Raw genomic sequence first — 24,420 nt, 5'->3', positions numbered from 1 at the left:
ATGTACCAGCAGATGGCAGCAGTGATCATGTAAGAAATGAATGTCATTTATTTAGCAGAGCACAGGCTTCATAAAACACTAGAAGTGTGAGTTTTATAGAAAAGAAAAGAAAAGAAAAGAAAAGAAAAGAAAAGAAAAGAAAAGAAAACACTATACTTAAGAAATAATATTAGACTGTAATTATGGTAAATTTTAATTTTATGTTGCCATAGGACTTAAAAATAAGTTTTTCTACACAAATGGTTCATTATTTAGTTACTAACGTATTTTAGACTTTTTAATTAAAAAAACTAAGAAAATGCCGACCATCAGGTCAGGTGATATTGCTGTCAGGACTGAGACAAATTAGGAGCCAAAACATATCTATGGGCTGCCACGTATCTGCGACACAGAAATGTTAGTGCATAGGGCACAGTTTGTACTCTGTTTCTCCTCTCCCATGGATCTTCTTAGTATATAGTAGGGGCTTTATAGACTACATAATGGTTATATTAGTGAGTACAAGAAAGAGAATGATGGGTATAGTTGGGAGATTAGAGGTCCTAGCTATTTGCCCATATAGGGCCCAGATATTCCTGCTGGTGGCTATAAGTGAGGGAGCGCTACTTGTAATCCAAGGGGCAAATTGCCAGAGTGAACAATTTTAAAGAACACCTGAAATTATTAAAAATGTAATAAGTGTTATGTTATATATTCTGCAGTTAGTATTCTGCTAAATAGGTTTTATTGCTACATACCTGTAATTATGTGGAACCATATAAAAGAACTGAAAGGGAGATACTATGATCTGTATCTACCATGTCATTCTCATACATCATTTTTATCCTATGAAATTAGCTAGTTCAGTATAATGTATAATAAATTATTCATTTTATTTAATGTTATAAATTAATAGTTTGGGTGAACATAAGACATTTTATAATATATCTTATTAGAGGATCAGCTCCTCTCCTGCCTGCTACAATACTCAATTCATTGACATATCCTTCTCCACCAAAGACAGTCTGCTGTTTTATGCAACCTGACGCTGGGGTCACACTAGTGCTCGGACTCCGTTTTCACGTTTGCATGCAGAAGACGGAAAGCTGTCAGACTGGGTCCGGCCGTGAGCGTCAGTGAGTGTTTTATGTTCTCCGCCGCGAAACCCATTCAAATGAATAGGTATGAAAGAGTCCTGAAGCTTTCCTTCTCCTGCTCTGTTTTGTGCAGGAAATGGAAACCTGTAAGAACGGAGACCGGGGCGCAGATGTGAACGGGCCCTGATCTGTCTGTGAGTTCTACTAAAGATTTCTCTGAGCAGTTTAGCAGGAGTGAAGTCAGACTGGCTGACCAGAGTACTAGTGGCCCGGGCTCTAACGCAATAAAGATCCTGCATTTAAAGGTACCATGGTCTATTTCCTAGGGGTTGTTAGAGGGTAGGCCCAAGACTCATTTTATCTGGTGGGTCCAAGGAACCTCAGTCTGACACTAGGAAGAACAGAATTTTCCTCTAATATATTATAACCTTTATTTTGTTCACCACAAACAAAAAAAAAAAAACCTGAAATATCAGTTATTTTTTAATTTGTAACATTATACAATGAAGAACGAGTCTTGCTAGATTTGTCACCGCAATTGCTGTAGATTACTGAATAAAGTCACCTTTTATTTATTTCCAGGCTTAGCTTTTTTTTTGTCTTTATGAAAACTGAACATACTGTACTGTATGAAGTAAAACAGCTCTGTCTGTATTAGGCACAACTGTATCCAATAACTGGGCCTTAATGACAGGGAAGCAGAGGAATGCGAGATATCCATATGGTATCCACATTTGATGAAAACGTTTCCACACCTCACAAATGTATCACGATCACAAAATCTGAGCTCCTAATATGATGTGAGGGATAAGTTATGGAGGTAGACTAGATTTCCTGAGTGTAGTCTGACCTGGACCTGACATGTAATATTAGCATGCACATTTGGGGTTTGTTGTGGGATTTATTTATTTTTGTGTATTTAATTTTTTTTAAACATTCATTTAACATTTTTTAATTGAAGGCTTATTCGCATCTAGGAAAATCGCTGCAAAGATCGGAATAACTTGTCCCAAGTCCCAACTCCTACTGCAGGACATATGGGAACATCTGATCTTCACAGGTCTACATACCACATAGCTAAGTGTGCCATACAGTTTCTATAGATCCTATTCTCCTCTATGGGAGTTTCAGGAACAGCCTAGGACAGCAATCTTCCCTTACGTACCGTCCTAGGAGCTGGGACTTAGGAGCAATTAATCCCATCTCAGCAGTGATTTTCTGAGATAGAAATATTGAATTTTACATTATTTTTCTTTTATTAAGATATTAGTGGGGTTGTCCAGGAATTGAACCTTTGCGGAGCCTGGGTGAGATGTAAAATAAAATGCATACTTGCCTGTCTATGCTGCTCCCCTGCCAGTGACTGTTCAGGATCATTCTGGGGCATTCTTGTGGAAGTCCTGCGCTGAAACCAAGTGGTAACCTCAGGGTATGTTCACACAGAAGAAAAGGTCGCGGAAACCTTTTCTGCATTGTGAACATTCCACGCGGCTGGCATCAGCATTTCTTTGTGGCATCTGGCTCCTGATTAGGCCCAAATGAATGGGCCTAAAGAGGAGCGTGTCTTGAGCCGCGGACACTAGAGATGAGCGAGTAGTATTCGTTCGAATATCGAATCCTATTATAGTCTACGGGAAAAAACAGGAACGTTGTTCCGGTTTCCATGGAAACCAAAGTTCGACACCTTGGATCCTCCAAGTTCCGGAAGTAGCAGAATGAGGAGCACGAGGAGGTTTTTGCATTGAATTCAATGGAATTTTCCCGCGTGGTATTCAACCGATACGAGTATTCGATCGAATAGTAGTATTCGATCGAATACCACTCGCTCATCTCTAGTGGACACAGCGGTGGAATCGGCTGCAGAATCCACAGAAGGATAGGTCATCTCACTTCTTTTTTGCACTACTAGCTAGTCGGAAAAAAAAAAGCAAGCGGCTCCCACTGAAATCAAAGGGATAAATTTTTACAGGCGAATTTTGAGACGGATTCCATGTCAAAATCCACCTGCAAAAAACTCTGTGTAAACATACTCTCAGTGGTCACTGCTAAGGAACCGGTTATATATGTGAGTGATGTCACTGGTCCCGCTCCAGCAACCACTGAGGCCACTGCTTGGTCTCAGTTGCAACATGGTCTGACAGGACTACCAACAACTAGGAACTAGGCGCAACCACTCGACCTAATAGACAATGAACCAGGGACCTGTTTTTTTTTAAATTTTATTTTACACCTCCACCAACAGCCACAGGGGTTGGTGCAACTTCCGGACAATCCATTTAACCATGTATAGATAGACTGGAGCATAATATGGGTTTACTTTCTGGTTCAAGGTCTTAGTAGGAACTTGTATATGGAGAAGGTCTATATAGTTTTATTGTGGAAATACTACACACAAAGTTATGGATTGCTATTTGTTTTCTCAACAGTATATGAATATCCCCAATATAGGCAGACTTGCTAAATGACACATCGAGCCAAAGAAACTTTGGCGTAAAAACAAATGCCATTTTGAATATTCCTCTAAATGAAATTGTATCAAAAAATAAATAAACAGTTGTATACTGTAAGCCGGAGTGAAATGGTGCAGAAAGTATGATAATATGTTTGTTCTGTCGACATTTGAAGCTTAAAGAGGTTTTTGAGAAGACTTCAATTATAAAAACATTTAAAACACACAAAGTTGCACAATTTTTATTTTAATGAAGATGAGAAGTTCATTAAAGAAGATAAATATTTCATTAGATGTTAAATAAAACAAAGAGATTTTTTGGCTTCTCTCAGCACAAAATTCCTTTGAAAGATTAATTAATACATGCAAATTATGCAAATTAGACCCATGCAAATATTTTATGAAGACAATTAAGGGAACCATTAATTACTGCTTTTTTTGCTTCACTGAGATTCATTCATTTAATTTTAATTTCACTTTAACTGTTTTGATGTATAATCTCGCAACTAAGAACTTTATCTTTCCTAGTGGGTCACTTAAACGTATATACATTTCATCAAGCGCAAGGCAATACGCAACGTGGAGAAAGGTATTCTCCAGACCATGCTCTCTATTAAGGGGAATGTCTCGCACAATACAGTCCTAGAAAGAAGTAAGCAGAATGAGAACGTGAGCTCATTCTTGGCTGAGGTTCAACTGCTGGAAAAGCAATTAATTTGCTTTGGCTGTTCTAATATAGGGGAATTAGAAAGTGTGACACAAGACAAATAGAAATAATTAGTTCTCCAAAATGATGTTCTCATTAATATAGTTTGAATATTTGAAATAATAATAGAAAAAAATATTGTGCTATATTGCTTTATCAACATATTAATACATGGCATGATAACACAATGTACCGTTTGACTTCAGTTTGACATTAAAATATTTCTTTTAGGAGAGTGGGATAGACTCTAATTTGGGAAAAGCTACTGAAAATTGCTAATTAGAATATTATGTTTAGTGTATGATTCAATTCTGAGTTACATTATAATATTGTATCTGCAGCAGCCGTCATATGGATGTATTAATGGTGGTTTACCATAGAATGACATGTAAAATCTTTTCAGTTATATTAAAAGAAATACTTGGAGGGGTTGTATTACCACGATGTTACCTGTCTATTTCCCACAGTAGAGCATTTATATATATCATAAAGGGGACCCCATCAAAAATCCCCCTATTTTTGCCAGAGCGGAGAGACTTTAACAAATAAAGACTCTAAGGCCTCGTTCACATCTGCATTGGTGTTCCGTCTGGGGGAGTCCGCATGAGGACCCCCCGAACGGAATATCGAACGCAAATGCAAGCGGAGTGCCAGTGAAAGCAAACGGACCCCATAGACTATAAAGACGTCCATGTGTTGCTGCCAGATCTCCGCAGGGATCCTGCGGACAGGAAAGTTCTTTCCAATCTACTTTCTTGGCTGCATGATTCGTGCACGGCAAGCACACGGACCCCATTATAGTCTATGAGGTCCATGTGCTTTCATAGCACAATGCTTGCAATTGCGTTTGGTATTCCATTCAAGGAGCTCCCCATGCAGACTCCCAGAGACAGAATACCAACGCAGATGTGAACCAAGCATTAAATGTATATACATTTAATCAAGTTCAAGGCAGAACAGAACGTGGAAGTGGAACCCAATTATTATTTTATTGAATGTACAGCCTGAGAGAATATGATTGACAGTACTGCGTATAGAAAAAGTAGACCCTACAGTAAAGAGCAAAATGTCCAACTTTCCCAGTTACGGTGCTATTTACTGTCACCCAATAAAAGGATTTATTATTTATTTTCCTTCCTTTTCATTTGGAAAAAAAACTACTGTTTCCATACAATGTACTTCCTCTGGTGGAGGAGAGTCCTGCATGGGTCCTTACCATCCAGTAATAAAGGGAATAAGACCAACCTCCTCTTCAAAAAGTCTATAACAGTTGTTTGGGCTGCTTTTATGGTGTGTACAACACTGTATTATTGGCTTTAGCCTATATTGTATTTACCCCTACACATTTACTGAAATGTATTGCTTATTGGATTTCATATCCCAGACCAAAGCTTGATAAGACAACTCTGTTCTGAGCTTTCCATCTTCTGCATGCAGAAGACGGAAAGCTGTCAGACCAGGTCCGGCTGTGAGCGCTGGTGAGCGTTTTATGCTCTCCGCCGCTAAATCGTTTTTTTTTTTAAACCGGACACAGAGTACTGCATGTCCGACTCTGTGTCCGTTTAAAAAAAAATGGTTTCGCCACAGAGAGCATAAAACGCTCACTGGCACTCACGGCCGGACATCTTTCAAACCCGTTCAAATGAATGGGTATGAAAAGAGTCCTGCAGGTTTCCGTCTCCTGCTCTGTTTGGTGCAGGAAATGAAAACCTGTATGAACGGAGACTGGGTGCAGATGTGAATGAGCCCTTAGAGGGGATATGTTCACATGCTCACATATTGGGCTCTGAAGAACCTAGAACCATAATTCTGTTGCTGTTTTAAAGAGTAGAGTCTAAACCTTAAAACCCAACCAGGCTTGTGGTATCCTCCAGAAGCAGAGTGAACAGTAGTTGAGAGTCGGAGCTGGGTATACAGCTACCATTCCAACTGATTCATTGACTGTCTGTATCATTAATTTTATATCATAGAGAAGCATGATTCTGGTTTGATATTACAGCTGAGATTCTCAGCTTTAGAACAACACCAGAACAATACTTCTAAGTATTACAGAACCCAATATATTGACACCTGCGCTCCTCTTCCCTATCCAGTGTCACTCATCTTTTAAGAATACCGGCAAGTGCAACTCTTCTCAGCTAATTTTCATACAGACTTTTGAGGGGATTTTTATAAGTAAACAGACTAAAAAGGATATTTCATCTCCTACCTGAAAAGTTCTTTGGTTTTAGTGGTTACATTCCTCATGACAGAGTTTAAAGGTAAAATTATGTTTTAAATACTGCAAAATGTACTCATTGTTAATGCACCGTGCCCATGGCCATATGATGATTCTATACAACTTGGAGGTTGTCACAAAGAAGGGCATCCATAATCTCATAAGAGCCATAGGGAATTTCTTAGCTGATTTTGCTACGCTCTGCTGGATATGATCACATGAACTATGTGCTTCTGAGGTGCATATCTTTGGCATACATTGCCCCATGGAACACCTCCATTACCTGTTGCATTGGCTGGACATGCCCAGATATGTGCATCCAAAGCTGGGCAGGTTTTCTAAACCCAACATGGATTTGTGATAAGTTATTGGAAAGAAATATGCTAACTATCCATGTCTATATGTTATGTAACCCAGTAGGAGTGGGTGAACTGTAGCCGTTGAAGACTCCGCTAGTATGCTGCAACAATGTATTGAATAGGTTTCAAGACAGATAGGAATCCTTAACCAAACTGCAGATCAGCTAAGTGCGGGCACATCCTAGATTGGAGCACAGAGTTGCACCTTCTACAGATGACTGTGCCATGTCTATAGAACCATAAATGTACAAAGGTTACATGGTTCCTTTATTACAAAGAATGTGGGTATATTGAATGCACAGTTGTTCTCAAATATTGATATAAGAAGAAAACAAAAAAGACCTTGTTTTTGCATTTCCTTTCATGTGAATACACAGATAACATATTTCCTTGTCAGCCAACTGTGATCAATATTCAGTCACAGAACAGAAACGATTACTAAAGGTAAAGTTACTGATTTACAAACTGTTTTATGTTTTGTAAGTATAAGTAACAGAAAAAAATCTATGAGTTCAACATTGAAGTTTATTATAGCACAGTTCTAAAAATTATTTTATTTTATGTTCTTATTGCAAACCATTAACATTAATAATAAGGTTTAAATAAGCTTATCTCAAGTAAATTATCAAAGGTAAATCCATTGATTGACTTTTACCTTTTACAGATATTCAAGGGAATTGAAATTAATGTTGTCAATTTAATATTTAGCTTATTGTAATACAGTCCTATGAAAAAGTTTGGGCACCCCTATTAATCTTAATCATTTTTTAGTTCTAAATATTTTGGTATTTGCAACAGCCATTTCAGTTTGATATATCTAATAACTGATGGACACAGTAATATTTCAGGATTGAAATGAGGTTTATTGTACTAACAGAAAATGTGCAATATGCATTAAACCAAAATTTGACCGGTGCAAAAGTATGGGCACCTCAACAGAAAAGTGACATTAATATTTAGTAGATCCTCCTTTTGCAAAGATAACAGCCTCTAGTCGCTTCCTGTAGCTTTTAATCAGTTCCTGGATCCTGGATAAAGGTATTTTGGACAAACAATTCAAGTTCAGTTAAGTTAGATGGTTGCCGAGCATGGACAGCCCGCTTCAAATCATCCCACAGATGTTCAATGATATTCAGGTCTGGGGACTAGGATGGCCATTCCAGAACATTGTAATTGTTCCTCTGCATGAATGCCTGAGGATTTGGAGCGGTGTTTTGGATCATTGTCTTGCTGAAATATCCATCCCCGGCGTAACTTCAACTTCGTCACTGATTCTTGAACATTATTCTCAAGAATCTGCTGATACTGAGTGGAATCCATGCGACTCTCAACTTTAACAAGATTCCCGATGCCGGCATTGGCCACACAGCCCCAAAGCATGATGGAACCTCCACCAAATTTTACAGTGGGTAGCATGTGTTTTTCTTGGAATGCTGTTTCTTTTTGGACGCCATGCATAACGCCTTTTTTTATAACCAAACAACTCAATTTTTGTTTCCAAAATGAAGCTGCCTTGTCCAAATGTGCTTTTTCATACCTCAGGCAACTCTATTTGTGGCGTACGTGCAGAAACGGCTTCTTTCTCATCACTCTCCCATACAGCTTCTATTTGTGCAAAGTGCGCTGTATAGTTGACCGATGCACAGTGACACCATCTGCAGCAAGATGATGCTGCAGCTCTTTGGAGGTGGTCTGTGGATTGTCCTTGACTGTTCTCACCATTCTTCTTCTCTGCCTTTCTGATATTTTTCTTGGCCTGCCACTTCTGGGCTTAACAAGAACTGTCCCTGTGCTCTTCCATTTCCTTACTATGTTCCTCACAGTGGAAACTGACAGGTTAAATCTCTGAGACAACGTTTTGTATCCTTCCCCTGAACAACTATGTTGAACAATCTTTGTTTTCAGATCATTTGAGAGCGGGCTGTCCATGTTCGGCGACCATCAAACTTAACTGAACTTGAATTGTTTTGTAGAAAGAAATGGTCCAAAATACCTTCATCCAGGATCCAGGAACTGATTAAAAGCTACAGGAAGCGACTAGAGGCTGTTATCTTTGCAAAAGGAGGATGTACTAAATATTAATGTCACTTTTCTGTTGAGGTGCCCATATTTTTGCACCGGTCAAATTTTGGTTTAATGCATATTGCGCATTTTCTGTTAGTACAATAAACCTCATTTCAATCCTGAAATATTACTGTGTCCATCAGTTATTAGATATATCAAACTGAAATGGCTGTTGCAAACACCAAAATATTTAGAACTAAAAATGATTAAGATTAATAGGGGTGCCCAAACCTTTTCATAGGACTGTATATATATATATATATATATATATATATATATATATATATATATATATATATATATATTATAGTTTAACTACAATTTTCCCTTTTCAATACATAGAGTGAAGTTTGTGGAAAATCTTCAGAAATTATGCAACGCAATTAAAAAATAAATAAATAAACATTTTATGTGGGTTTTTTTTATGGTGCAAATTCCTAGCAAATACACTGAACTTTATGGTACTTTATGGTATGACCACCAACTGGACAAATGCTAAAGGCAACCTTACCAATTGCTATAGTATATCCAATGTCTATTTCTATTATTTCATTTGTTATCGCTTAGGATGGTCTTTATACATTGTCTATAAAGACTATTTCTTCTGTTCACAAATATCATATTGCTTTTGCAGTGCCAACATATTTATGTATTCTGAAATCTGCCAAAAGTAAGGTCACCGATTGAGGATGTATATTAATGTTATATACAGTATGGGGAGAGTTTTAGGAGTGATCTTTACCGCAAAAAAATAAACTACTGCAATGTACAATTATAGAGAAAAAGTATCCTGTGCCATTAGTTATAAAGTGACCGGCCGCTCATAAAAGATACGATCCTGCATTGTGCGAGCTGGAGCTGACCCTTTACCTGTTATTATAAACATAACTAAATTAATTTACTGTAATAAACAACAATGCAAATGTGACCTTGTGTTCATTCCAGCCAGATGGTGAGCTGCATGGTTGAATAGCATACTATAACAAGAGAACACTCACATGCAAAAATCTAGATTTATGGATTTTGCACATCTTACCTTGTATTGTCCTTTCAGCATCTGTTCTGGCCCCATTGCGGTCAGATTCTATCTCCGGGGTCAAAGCCTCTGAAAGCAGAGACAAAAATGAATGACATTAGCAGATGAAATACAGCAGGGTTTAACCTAGTGTGTGAGCACTAAGACCATGGCACATAAGGTGTATTTACTTTTCGGTGGCACCACATAACTCACTCCATTTCCCCCTAACCTCAATGTAATAAAAACTGTGACACTGTCTCCCTGTCACCCTCTGACTCAGATATCATCATATTACCCAATTTTTCTTATTATATTCAGTTTTTTATGTCTCTTTTCTACTATAGTTACTGTTTTCCATCTTAGCAGAATTACAGTCTGTACCCATTACTTCAATACTGAATAATAAATAATATGGCACGAATGAGAAATTTTTATATTTTTCAACTCCTCTTAAAATTTGTTACACTGTAAGATGGGCATATACATGTATAAGAGGATTATTACACAAAGGCGACAATGTACAATGCTGCAGGATATGTTGGTGTTATACTGTATATACCAGGTAACAAATGAATCAAGCCAATAATAAAAATAGGCCATGTTATGAACAGAGATGTTGTGGTGGACCATTGTTAATTTTGTAAGCATCAACATCTGCGTCCTTCCAAATATTAACAGGGAAATTCAGCAATGCGACTGATGTGAGAGTTACAGTATTTATTCCCATTATGTGTTTTATATGTAAGGTGCCACAATATAACATAACCAAAGATTAATAAGATTTATTTTCAATATTCAATAATGAGTATTTTGTGAACCCTAGGGTACTATATTTTCAATGATAATGCCAGGCTTTTCTAGTACTATGAAATTAACAATATAAGACCAGTGGTGAAACAAGTACAGATTAAGCCAAATTGAACACGACTTTCAATGCAACGTAAACTCTTGCTAATTATTTTAACTCAGCTTTTGTCCATTGCGTTCAATGGCTTTTGCTCTGCATTATCAAAGTGCAGCAAGTTATCAGATTTAAGTTGAAGATGGCTACATCTGTGACTTTGAGACCCCATAGACAAAACTGAAAGGGAGTCTTATTGTGCAATGACTGGCATTGTCAACATGTGGCTCCAAAAAGTAAAAAGGGGCACAATTCTGTCTCCGATTCCTTCATTCCTTGCAATGTTATTCTTTCCTTCTTTTATTCATCTTCGTCTGGATGCCTCGCTATCCTTCCCTAGTTGAACGACATGAATAAATGTCTTCTTTCAACTATGCTGACTTTATCATGTAGAAAGTAACTTAGTAGGAATGCTTACAGCTCTATAGAAAACCACTAATTGTACATTGTACATTGTAGTATACTGATAATATATTGTAAGTAATATATTGTATATTGCATTGTATTATTGTCCTGTTAAAGCTGATCTGTTATCAGATAGTCAATCAGCAGTCAGCTCTATGTAAGGACAGCATCGTATGTAAATAGCCAAAACTGCACACATGAAATTTGGGGCCAATTGATCAAGACTGGTGCTTTGTGCGCTCCGGCCTCCCAATAATTCAGAAGCATCACCAAAGGTCTTGTGCACCAGAAGTGAATTCTACTCCAGTCAACCACAGGTACAGATTTCAGGTATAACTCAGTCAGTTTTAAGGAGTGTGTTATAGTAAATCCTTGTCCCACCTGAAAGTTGAGCGAGGCGACAAATATTGTTACTTTTACACCAGAAAAGGGTGTGTGCAGGGGTTGATAAATAGTAGAGATTAGCGAGTAGTACTCGATCGAGTAGGTATTCGATCGAATACTACGGTATTCAAAATACTCGTACTCGATCGAGTACCACTCACTATTCGAATGTAAAAGTTCGATGCAGAACCAGCATTGATTGGCCGAATGCTATACAGTCGGCCAATCAATGCTGATTCTTCTCCTACCTTTAGAAGTCTTCTCCGTGCAGCTTCCCCGCGGCGTCTTCCGGCTCTAAATTCACTCTGCCAGGCATCCAGCCTGGGCAGAGCCGACTGCGCATGTCTGCTTGTAGTGTGGGCATGCGCAGTCGGCTCTGCCCAGGCCCGATGCCTGGCAGAGTGAATTCAGAACCGGAAGATGCCGCGGGGACGCTGCAAGGAGAAGACTTTTCGGAGGATCCAGCCCGACCCTCACTCGTGGACTTGGTAAGTATAATTTGATCGAACGTTGACTACCCCTGAAACGAGCATTTTCCCCCCATAGACAGTAATAGGGTTCGATATTTGATTCGAGTAGTCGAATATTGAGGGGCTACTCGAAACAAATATCGAACCTTGAACATTTTACTGTTCGCTCATCACTAATAAATAGGCTTGAATAGCTATTGAGTGACTAAGGCCTCGTTCACATCTGCGTTGGTAATCCGTTCGGGGAGTCCTTATTGGGACCCTCCTGCATGGACTGAGTAAAGTAGATTGCAAACTACTTTTCTGTCCACATGTTCCATATGCAGTCTATGGGGTCCGTGTGCTTTCACTGCACACCGCTTGCCAATGTGTTCAGTAGTCCATCCGGGGGGTCCCCATGCGAACTTTCCCGAATGGATTATCAACGTAGATGTGAACGAAGTCTTACAGTGATAAATAAACTGCTGTGTAGCTATACGGAAGATATATGGCAGCCAGCAGTCAATCATAGCACTCCTCTTAATGCTACTGTTAGTCAAATAGAACAATATGTTTTATGTTCTTCGGGTATAAGAGAATGTACCTGTCTCTATACTATGTTGCCATTATATAGGGCAGCACAGTCTGATGACAGATCTGCTTTCCACTTCTCAGCTCTGCTACATTGGTACTGTACATCATGTCATCACATTCATTATTTGCGCCAGACACAGCATATAATCCACTTATTACATCTGTTGTATCGCATTTCTCTATAGGTTTATGTTATAATAAAATATAAGAAGTAGCGAGTAGCATTTCAAAGATGATCTGACAACACTGTAACAAAAGCAAATTTGTCATGCCAATGACACTATTGATACAAGAAATCTATTGAACCACAGCCTTACCATTAAGGACCCTGAGTCCTTCTGAGGACGCTGCTTGTTTGAGTGCCTGCTCAGCTTGCTCTCTTCGTTTTGTCTCAAATTCCAAAGCTTCTTGCAATTTCCTTTTTGCCTTCTTTTCTTTCTTAAGTCTTTTTTGAATTATTGCTGAAACAGGAAACATCCGATTAATTCCAGTGATGGACTGTCTGTCCTATGCTATGATATTCCGATCACATACACTGCCGAGACTGAAGAAAACTCTTTGACCTGCCCTTAACCTATAAATATTCTTTACTGAGAAACGCACCGCACTAAAACTAACACTCTGTCCCCACTTACAGAAAAAGGTCTATACTGTACGTTTGGTTTGTATAATAGAATAGAACTTGTATAGAGAACTTGTAGAGTAGAACTTGTATAAAATCATAGAATTTAATAGAAAATATATAATATGTAAATAATTTTGACTTATTCACCAGTTTGTTTGCCATTCTCTTAAATTCACCGAAAGGGAATGTTAGACCTGGCAAATTGTTTCACCAAATATATTGGTCAAATGGGGTATACAAAAAACAATAAGACAAGTCAGGGTGAGGGTCCGGAGACAGCTGTTCTAGGTCATGATGATCCTCAAAATGGTCCTGCAATATTTCCCTGAAAAGTGTCTATGTGGTCACCTCTCTAATGCAGGTCAAGCTTCCCTGATTTATGACATGTATGACACATCGCAATACACGCCAATGGCAATCTGTCTGCTTTACCTTAATCTCACATTGCATTACATCATGTATCATAGGAGCAATGTAAGGCCAGAATATGTAGCCAATCTGGTCCTTGGCATGTCTGATATCCATGTCTGGTCTGGATATGTTAGTTTTATAGCTATTTGGCTACATTGAATTACACCTGACGCCAGATTCCAGCAACTGCAATAGCAGACTTACAGACAACCTGCCATATTATAAAAGCAGACCAATATGTAGAAACCATATTGTAGAGAAAAATGAGCTGGCTAGATTACTAAACAGTATATGGTTGTAAGGAAAAAGCAATAAAACTAGTAATTTGCTGATCTTCTTAGGGTATTTCTTTTCACGTATACAAACACATCATATCATTTACCAAGTACAACTACCCAAAGAACTCCTAAGCCCAGAATGAGGCGATTTTTAGGCATGATCATTCCACTGGTAACCCCCCCCCCCCCTTTCCCTTGTGTTAGTGAAGTATAAGCACTGTTTGACTAGTAGTGCAGGGCTCAGGGTATGTTCACAGGGAGTTTTTTGCAGGCGGACTTTGACGTGGAATCTGCCTCTAAATCCGCCTGCAAAAACATCTCCCATTTATTTCAATGGGAGTCACTAGCTTTTTTTTCCCTGGCAAAAAAGTGGTATGCCTTATCTTCCCGCGGATTCCGCGGTTGAGTCAGCCGCGGCATCCGCGGCTCGAGACACCCTCCTGCTTTGGCCCATTTATTCAGGCCTAATAAGGAGCGGCACTGCATCGGCATCCCGTTGCGGCTAGCCACGCGGAAAAGTCACATGGTGGAAAAGGTGTGACTTACCCTAAATGACCTGTACTTTTTTGTCTGTGCCAGGATGAGTAGTGTAGAAAAAAGTCTAAAAGTGATCATTTATTTACACCTTACAATTAGCTGATATCAGACAGTCACAACATCAGTTTTATGTATGAATGAATAAACTGTAATTCTATTACTGATTTCATCAATGATCATCCTGCAGATACACACTGGGCGATTATCATTTACATAGGCTTGGCGCCATTCGGAGCTTAGGGATAATTACAGTATAAGTACATATTTAGTAACATGTATATCTAAATGTCTGGATCTGTGTCCTAGAATATGCTAAATAGATAGAAATAGAATTATGCTTGCCACTATCAGCTAGTGACTGAAATGATCACTGTTAGGGGCGTTCAAACTTGTGCCTATGTCCGCCTACCAAGTCCTCATTCTTATCCTTGAAGAAACTGCATAGGGGACGGCTTCCTGGTGGTCAGTTTTAAAACCCATTCATTTGAATGGGTTTTTAAAGCAAACCACCGGTGTCCATATGCAGCCTCTCTGCAGAGAAACAGGTTTTTTTGCATGGACACAAAGTCCTGCATTGTGTATGTGTATTTTGTGTATGTGCAAAAAAACCCAAAAAAACGGTTTCCCTTTGGAGAGGCTGCATACGGACAGCGGCGGTTTGCTTTAAAAACACATTCATATGAATGGGTTTTAAAAATGACCACCAGGAAGCCGTCCCCTATGCAGTTTTCCCAGGGATTAGGACGGAAACCCCTAGGCGGATACGGGCGCAAGTGTGAACGCCTCCTGTCTGACCACATATATATAACAGAAACAATGTAAAACAAAGAATACAAAGAAAACAATACAGATTTTTTTTTAAAAACACATACCTCTGTTCTTTTGTTCTACTGCTAATTGTTTTTCTAGGGTTTCCCTCAATTCTCGTTCCCTGAATAGTTCCATCTTTAGCTCAGTCTTTTCCATTTGTACCTGTTTCTCTTGCGCTCTTGCATTATCTATTGCCACCTTTAACAAACCCTGCAAAATAAATCAGCATTACTGTCAATATAATGAACATTGAAATATACAAAGTGCTGGCTATATAATGCACACAAAATAAAAGGATCCCATATATTTGCACCACTAGATACACAAATATTTCACAATACAAAATAGAATCATATTACACTACTACCAAAGAAATGTCAATTCAGATTTTGGCATTTCAGAAAATATACGATATATGACAAAATGAGAAGGTGATACATGGTCAAATGGACATGCACAAAAAACCTAGGTCTCCTAACAGAAGTTGCCTTTGAGGCTGCCTTTAAACATGCAGTCTTTAAGGCTAAGGTCCCACATACGCTGCGTTTTTGCTGAGTTTTTCTCAGCAGATTTTCTTCCCTTATAAAACCTATAGGGACAATGCCACTGTTTCTGCTGGTATAATTGGCATGCTGCAATTTTCAAAAATGGGTGAGTTTTTGAAAACGCAGATTTTCCGCAGCATATTTTTTTCCTACAATGTGTGGATGGGATTAGCCAGAATCTCATTCATTTTGCAGGTACTGTAAAATGTAGCATATTTTCCACTGCATTACCATAGCAGCAAAAACGCAGGGCTTTAGCCTTAAGTAGTTTTTAAGATAGACAAAAGAGTGAATACAAAAACAACAAAAAATACTGTATAAGGCCTTATGCACGTCACCATGTACAGCTCCCTCTCATTCAGAGGCATACATTGTTAATATCAGGTGCAATACGTAAGGAAGTATTCTCCCGTAGAAAAATTATTTCTAAGGCTATCTCCCTATTTCGTCCATATTTTTGAAAACTGGAAAACCCCTTTAATACATTTCTTTCCCTCCTTAATTCACTATTATCTACGTCTAAAAACTGGCTGTATAATGTTAGCCCATAAGACCACATTGCAATGTAAGGCTGCTTGCATCAGACTGAGCTGTGTAAGCGGATGTATTTAAACATCAGTATGTCTTGGATAGAGATTGATGATGGTAATAAAGCACCTATAACAAAGAGTTTTATAGTAAACACCTTTTGTACAACTAGATATCATGGGGGAACGTGAATCCTCAGGAGAATAACCCATGGGGTTATCAATATCCATGGTCATCTTCCTTAGATGATTTTGAAAAAAAGCTTCCCTGTTGGTAACTGGGCAGATTTTATTGGCCCAGTGATGGCCTTGATTAGCCATTGTTAGGATCAATGTCAAACAGATCGGAGGGAAAAACTTCCCTGCTGACAGGAGCTGCCATACATATTAAGAAAGCCCTCATTGCAAATTGTACAGGCTAATGTTATACTGTCTACACCAGAGGCGTTACTACCAGGGTAGCAGCAGTAGTGGCTGCACCAGGGCCCGGAACATCAGGGGCCTGAAGATAGCCTCTACCGCTGCAGATTTATTTATTTTTTTAATACTCCAGTAACTTCAGCAGGTAAGGGGCCTTATTTACTTACCAATCCTGGCTCCTGATGACTGACGCTGTTACTTACCTCTCCTGGGCTCCAGTAGGCTTCAGGCCTACTTGGTGATGTCCCAGACTTCATGTGGGCCAGGGCTTGCATCCTTATGCATCACGTCGGAAGCCCCTGCTCACATGATGTCTTGTACATCATTGAAGATGGCCGACATCAGCAGGGAGTGAGCCAGAGCCAGGGACAGGTAAGTAACAGTATTTTTATGTTTGTATCCTCCCCTGGGTTTCCAATTATTATACTCTGGGGTCTGTGCAGGAGCTACTATGGGGCATAATATTGAGCGCAGGGGCCACTATGGGGCATAATACTGTGTGCAGGGGCTACTATGGGGAATAGTACTGTGTGCAGGAGCCACTATGGGGCATAATAGTGTGTGCAGGGGCCACTATGGGGCATAATACTGTGTGCAGGGCCCACTATGGGGCATATTAGTATGTGCAGGATCTTCAGGGAGAGGGGCAGTCAGGGGAGCCCATGTCAAATGTTCGCCTTGGGGCCCCATCATTCCTAGTTCCACCACTGATCTATACATAACTACATATAATCTGTCTTAGGGTAAAATGATATTTAGTACACTATCAATTCTGACCCCAGAGTTGAGAAAGTTAACCTCAAACAGGGGAGCTTAGCAGTGTTCCCAGGCGATTCTGTAGGTGGAGGATTCTGACTCAGATTTTGGTGTGTTACAGTGAATGGTCGCTATGAGCAAGGATCATTACTGAGACATGGAAACCATAATCTTCATTCAAAAAATACAACACCTAAGTGGACCCATAAAGGACTAACAAGGCAATTATTTTGCTATGTAGCTTTACTAGGAGGATACACATGATCCTATGTAGGAAAAGGGTCAAATAAACATATTTTACTCCCAGCATGGACTTTCTCTAGGATTAATTTGATCAATTATAGTGCAGGTTGACCAGGCAAGGTTACCTTCTCTATCACCTTGTATAGTCACCAAATGCTGTACAGTAATTATTGAAATGAATTGCAAAACAGATACATGCTGGGGACGAGACCTCCCTGTCATCTGGACAATAGCCATTTCCTTTTTTAATAATATGTTTTCTGCTTCACATGTTTTAATTACAAACTTGGTCATTAAGGGAAGTAATAGTGTTCTCCTGCATATTAATGGCAGGTTAGGTTATTATAGGCATATATGAGAAATACATATATAGTACCGGTATTTATCTATATTAGCTATTGTACATCCAATTGGGATGAGACCAGCTTCAAAAATTACAATGTAAGTAGATATTCAATATCAGGCAAGTCTCTATATTCCCAGTATCTCTTGTATCAGGCAAATGACTAGATTCCCATGTGAGACAATCAAGTCTGATGCCTCAAGAATAAAACTGCATGCAGAGCTCACCCATGTTTGTTTCTCCCCATTTAAGCTATGGTGAATAACAAGGCCAAGCTAGTGGTTGCCTTTCCATGTGGCACAAGGGTTCAGTGAGGCCTTTTCTGCCAATAACTGAGGTCAGGTCAGGCCCGGTTCACACCTGCATTCGGTATTCCGTTTGGGGAGTCCACTTGAGTCCACCCCCTGAATGGAATACTGTACCCATTAAAAAGCAGTGAGCAATGAAAGCACACGGACTTCATAGACTATAATGGGGTCCATGTGTATTCCACGTGGTGTCCGCACGAATCATGTGGAGAGGAAAGTAGTTCTTACAGCAAATTTTCTCTCCGCATGACTCGTGTGAACAGCCCTCGGAAAACATATGGACCCCATTATAGTCTATGAGGTCCATGTGCTTTCATTGCTCACAGCTTTTTAATGTGTTCATGTGGACTACCGAACACAGATATGAACCAGGCCTTAGCGGTTGGAATTTTACCTTTTAGATATTTGTGACATATATTACCTATGGTCGGAAAGTCTGTTTATGTCTATGTTATATCGATTTTAGAGATAATAGAAATAAATGAAATCTAGTGTTTTCTATGATCAGCCTTTTTATCTGATCACGAAGCCCTGAAAGATATCTGACCACATGATCACTTCTTATACCCCAAATAGTATAATGCTCATTTCTGTGAACCTCCAGAAACATTATGGGATATTCACACAAGTAAATGCTTTTTTTACTAGCCACATTTTATAAGATATATCCTTTCAGGTCTAATGACTGTGTAATATACAAGGCACTGAATTAGCAGATTGGAATCTAGGTCATGTTATGGCGCATTACATTGATAACTGTCAAAAACAACAGACAGAACTCAGGAAAAATGTACAATAAAACCGTGTTCAGATGCTGCCTTTTTGTTGTAGCAGGACAGCAAATCTTTAATTTGAAGCTACTTGCATTATTCAGCAATGCTCTTTGTTTTACTGTACTTCATCAGCAACAAACAATTAGCAACAAATGAAAGAGATCATTACATGAAGTGCCCCTTTAGATCACCCCAATTAAAAATTTAGTTTAGCTTTATTTTAATTCTGAGATACTAAATTCTAATTTTCTGCTCTGATTGATCTTGTTGACTTATCTTTGAAAGATGTACTCTCTACGCAATGTCTAGAGATTATTTAGCAAGATGCCAATGTTGGCACCACTTAATGTGTTGATTGGTTGTATTATCAGAAGCTGAATAAACTACATGAATGAATAGCATGCAATACATGTAGAATGAACAAAATATATCTGTCTTTGAAGTGATTATTTTCTGGGATTTTAGTAAAAGCGACTGATATAGGGATTTTGGTTGGGTTTTATGTACGTATTGGTGAACCAGTTTAGGCTGTACTTAATAGGTATACATATTACTGTATGAATATACATATTTATACAGTAAATTCTTTCAATTTCAGACAATCACCCAAAATTGCATAAAAATAATCTTGTAGAGGATGGTCTTCTCTAAGAAGATGGGTAACATGGAAAACTGAAAATCCATTACAAAAGGACTCTTTCCATCGTGTGACTTCTCCATGTCGCAATGAGATGCCGATGCGCTGATTAGGCCCAACTGAATGGGCCTAATAAGGAGGGAATCTTGAGCCGCGGACGCCGTGGCTGAAAAAAATCGCTAACGGGAAAAAAAAGCGAGGGACTCCCATCCCGTTTTGAAGGTGGATTTTGAGGCAGAATCCACATTAACATCCGCCTGCAAAACATAGGGGCAGCACGGTGGGTCAGTGTTTAGCACTGCAGCCTTGCAATGCTGGAGTCCTGGGTTTGAATCCCACCAGGAACAACATCTGCAAGGAGTTTGTATGTTCTCACTGTGTTTGCGTGGATTTTGTACCATTCTATAAAGACATACTGATAGGAAGAAAAAAAAAAGTATATTGTGATCCCTATATGGGGCTCACAATCTACATAAAAAAAAATCAAAAATCTGCCTGCAAAATCTCTGTATGAACATACCCTAACTGTTAATAAGACAATTTAACACAATATTGTGAAATACTAGATATCCTTTGACCACAACCAATAGGTAGCCTCACGTAGGCACAAATAGGATAGACATCTTGTGAAAGAGTATACCAAAATTACAGTGATCATCTTGTCACATGCATATGTGGATACATCCAGGCTGAAGGACCCTTAAGGAAAGAAGGATCTATACTAGAGATTACATCTTGTTATTGTCTTACTTGAACAGGCCCATCTTGTGAAGCCCTGTTGTCCTGGACTTCTATAGGGAATGACATGTTATGCAGTGAAATATGTTCATAGATTTAAACATATACAGGTTGATTTCCAAAGATATGTGTTGCTAAGGTTTGAAGCATGGAAAACCACTCTATCTGCCAAATATTCTCTAAAAAGTCATATGAGATGTGCCATAGGTGTCGAGAAGTGGTTCCGGCTTCAAAAAATATGGAACATATAAAATAATAAATCCGCAAAAAAAAATTTTTTGACTCTCAAGGAATTTTGACTCCATTTATATTTAATAATATTGCTTATTATTAGAGTTATACTGTGAGACATCAGATGATAGTCCTACCTGGATATTAGTCAGAAGTGTCTCTATGGAAGACAGCCCATCAGGAAAAAGAAAGGGAGAAGGAAAACCTGGAGGTAGCGGTTGCCCATGTCCAGACAGAGTGAGTTTGTCAAAGCTGTCTCTCGCAGTTGGTGTTGAGAGCGGGGTCTCATCTGTATGTGATTGAAACAAAAATATAGAACAAGTTACGCTTGTCTGTTTTTATTAGACCTCAGTAATGGTTTCCCTAGTGGTTTCCAGAACATTTATTGCAAATTGGTTCTTGCTATCAAGAGAAAATGCTTTCTGCTGAATTTTCTTTAATGAAAAAGCTGTGGAGATACAACAAGATAACATTAATGAGTAACTTTATAAGCCTTTTAAATGCGGTCTCTAATGAGACTGAGTTTACAATGCAAGAGAATCTTTCTAAAACAAATATTATCTCACATATACTTGTGATAATATATTCAAACTGACTTTATGACTACCTCCCAATTATCTCATTTTACTTGTGTTGTTGTACTGTGCAGAGCTTGACAAATAGAGGAGGATATTTAACCGAGGGGGAAAAAAATATTGCCATCCAGTAATATTAGGCTTTTATACTGTACATATACTGGAACGGATATATATGGAACTGTGCATGACATGTACTGCATTTACTTTCTCTGAGAAGATATTGCATGCTCAAGAAAAATGTACTTAAACATTTTTACTAAATCTATTTATCCATCAATATAGTAATTATAAGAATTAGGTTCTTCTTAAAGTCGTGTCCAGGTACACTTACTCGCCCGATATGACATGTGGCGTGGAGAGATAAAACTGTACGCTGGGCCGGGCATCGGATACCTATATAGTATTGTACATGGGTCCTATTCTAATGAATGTCCTCCCAGCGCACAGTTACATCTATTACCTGGTGTCAAACCAAGGGGACGTATTGTAAAATAAGTAAGGAAACCAATTTAACGTGCTACTCTGGTTCCATACATTAACTAAGGCCAACAATAAGGTGTAGCTTTCCCATATGCCAAGCAACACCCCCAACATTACAAACTAGATACATCAAAGTATACCTAATATATGTGTGGTACATGCCCTAGACTGTTTAGTTCATTGAGTCCACTGAATGCAACAAGAAGGTTGTTATCAAGTACGCTAACACTTGCTGATGGTTTCCTTTAGCCCTTTTAGCCTAAAGGCCTATGAGATTATATCGGCATGCTACATTGACGTACTACAGTGCTTCTTCTTTTCTACCCCAATGTCCCTGACTTGGCTACCCATTATTAGGCCTATTGGATATAATGCAAGATAAAGAATAAGACATTGTGCATGAATGTCCGTTGAATATGGTATGTGCTTGAAAATATTCCTATCTACTAATCTGTCATCTAACTATATGGGATACTTAATGTAGTAGGAATATCTGTATACAAAATGTAAAAAAGTATGATCTGCTATGGGACAATAAAATAGTATGAAAAAAATGAGTATATATACAAGTGAATGGATGAACTGTATTTTATACTTTACATTAAACGAATGGCCACAGCAAGATACTCAGCTATATAGATTTTCTTGTTTCTTTGAGAATGTGAACCTTCAAATCTACATACAAATGTAATGACTATTTTACAAAATAAATCTTTCTGCAGCAATGTGTTCAATGTAATCTCACAGCAACAACAAATCAGGTTCTATCAAACGCACCAGCAAAGTAAAATACTATACTGAATTGCTAAGCTTAATAAAACTTGTGTCCGGTTCTGTAAAGCTGGAAAATGGGTGGTAAACCTCGGCAAATATGCCACTGGGGCTGATAAAATGCAATATAAAAGTATCTGTGCAATGAGAGTAAAGTGCTTAGTAAAATAAAATACATTGCTCAAGGGGAAAATTCCTACTGTACAGTTTAAGCTGTCATTCAGAATTTCCTTCATTGCAGTGGTTTAGACCGACAGAAATACTGGAGATTATTTACATATCAAGTAATAGTTGTACTGAAGAAATAACTCTGAAGCTGCTTGTCTGGCACATGATAATAACTAAAAATGGGTTTTATTCCCTTTTCTATGGAACAAAGGTCTGGAAAAAACATGCAATATGCAAATTAATTATTTGGCGCAACAAGACAGTTGCTGGTTACATTTACCTCTTTGAAACAACAGCAACGCCCTCATTGCTCCAAAGAGCTCATTTACATACTCATAAAGACAGCGAGGCACCCTCATAATGGGAAAACACAATTTCTAGCGAATCCCATCCATACATTGGATAATATTATGTGCAGCGGAAACTGTGATTTACAAAACTGTTGCGTTTGAAATTCAGCATGTCAATTATTCCTACGGAAATGCCGGCGGTTTCTCTATAGGCATCAATGAAGCAATAAGTCTGCAGAGAAAACTTCGGACTTTCTGTAAGAAGTGCTGCAGGCAAAAACACAATGTGTTTGCACACTATGTGGGGCCTTAAAGAGGACCTTTCATGTGCGCGGGCATAGGCAGGTTTATATACCGTTAGAAGGATGACAGTGCGCTGAATTCAGCACACTGTCGACTTTTCTGTTATGTGCCCCAGGGGAAGCGACATCGGTGCCATTAACGATATCACTTCACTGTCAACGGGGCATTCCTGACAGTCTAGCTGAGCTTGAGGTAAGCCCCACCTGACAGTACTTGTTCATAGCCATGTACTGTCAGAGGGGAAGTTCCTTACTGCCCAGCCATGACACTAAGCTGTGAACAACGCCCTCCCCCCTCCTGATAGTACTCGTTATGGCTGGGTGGTAAGGAATGTCACCTCTGACAGTACAGGGTTATGGAGAGTACTGTCAGGAGGGGCGTTCCTCACAGCCCAGCTAGACTGTCAGGAACGCCCTTTTGACAGTGAAGAGATATTGGTAACGGCACCGATCTCTCTAGCCCTGGGGCACATAACGGGAAAGGTGACAGTGCACTAAATTCAGCGCAGCTTTCTAGCGATATATAAAACCGCATGTGCCTGAGGACATGAAAGGCCCAATTTAAGCGTGAAAACTAAAATACTCCATATACCTCCATATCTTTGCCTGATCATTGTTATAGGCATATAAATATCACTACTCCTGGAGCTAACTTTCAGGACTGTGCAAGTGTACCATTTTTAGTATAACAGCTACTTTGCAACTACTCTGCAATTTACAAGTGTCAGATTCAATAGCAACAGACAGTCTATACCTTTCTTTTTTTGATACATTTGCTGCAGGAAATTTCATGAAAGTTGCAAATAATGTCTTTTCTGTGGACTGCAACTGTCATGAGCTACAATAAGTCTGTGTGTGGCTTAGCCTTAGGACTTATGGACTTATAAATATATGAATGGTTTAGAGATCTATGCTCTACAAATCCTGAATGTGCTCAATGCATAGCATACAATTGGTTAATGCTGAAATTTTGAGAGCCTACAAATTTTGCCAAAGTATCATGCAGAGATTTCTTCTCACATATTC

General features: G+C 38.8%; 1 protein-coding gene across 5 annotated transcripts in view; it reads right to left on the bottom strand.

Moving 5' to 3' along the window:
* The window catches only part of DACH1 (dachshund family transcription factor 1), a 303,713-nt gene that overhangs the window by 5,804 nt on the left and 273,489 nt on the right, over positions 1-24,420 (bottom strand). For 4 of the 5 annotated variants that reach the window (XM_075265418.1, XM_075265414.1, XM_075265415.1 and 1 more), the window contains 4 exons: positions 20,943-21,094; positions 15,347-15,494; positions 12,941-13,084; positions 9,909-9,977 (listed from right to left, as the gene is read on the bottom strand). In XM_075265418.1, coding sequence (XP_075121519.1) covers positions 9,909-9,977; positions 12,941-13,084; positions 15,347-15,494; positions 20,943-21,094 — 513 coding nt within the window. The remainder of the gene's footprint in view (positions 1-9,908; positions 9,978-12,940; positions 13,085-15,346; positions 15,495-20,942; positions 21,095-24,420) is intronic. The other variant, XM_075265413.1, reaches the window with a different exon arrangement.

The sequence above is a fragment of the Leptodactylus fuscus genome, chromosome 2 (genome assembly GCF_031893055.1).
Source record: "Leptodactylus fuscus isolate aLepFus1 chromosome 2, aLepFus1.hap2, whole genome shotgun sequence".
NCBI lineage: Eukaryota > Metazoa > Chordata > Amphibia > Anura > Leptodactylidae > Leptodactylus > Leptodactylus fuscus.
This window is presented reverse-complemented; position numbering and strand designations above follow the sequence as displayed.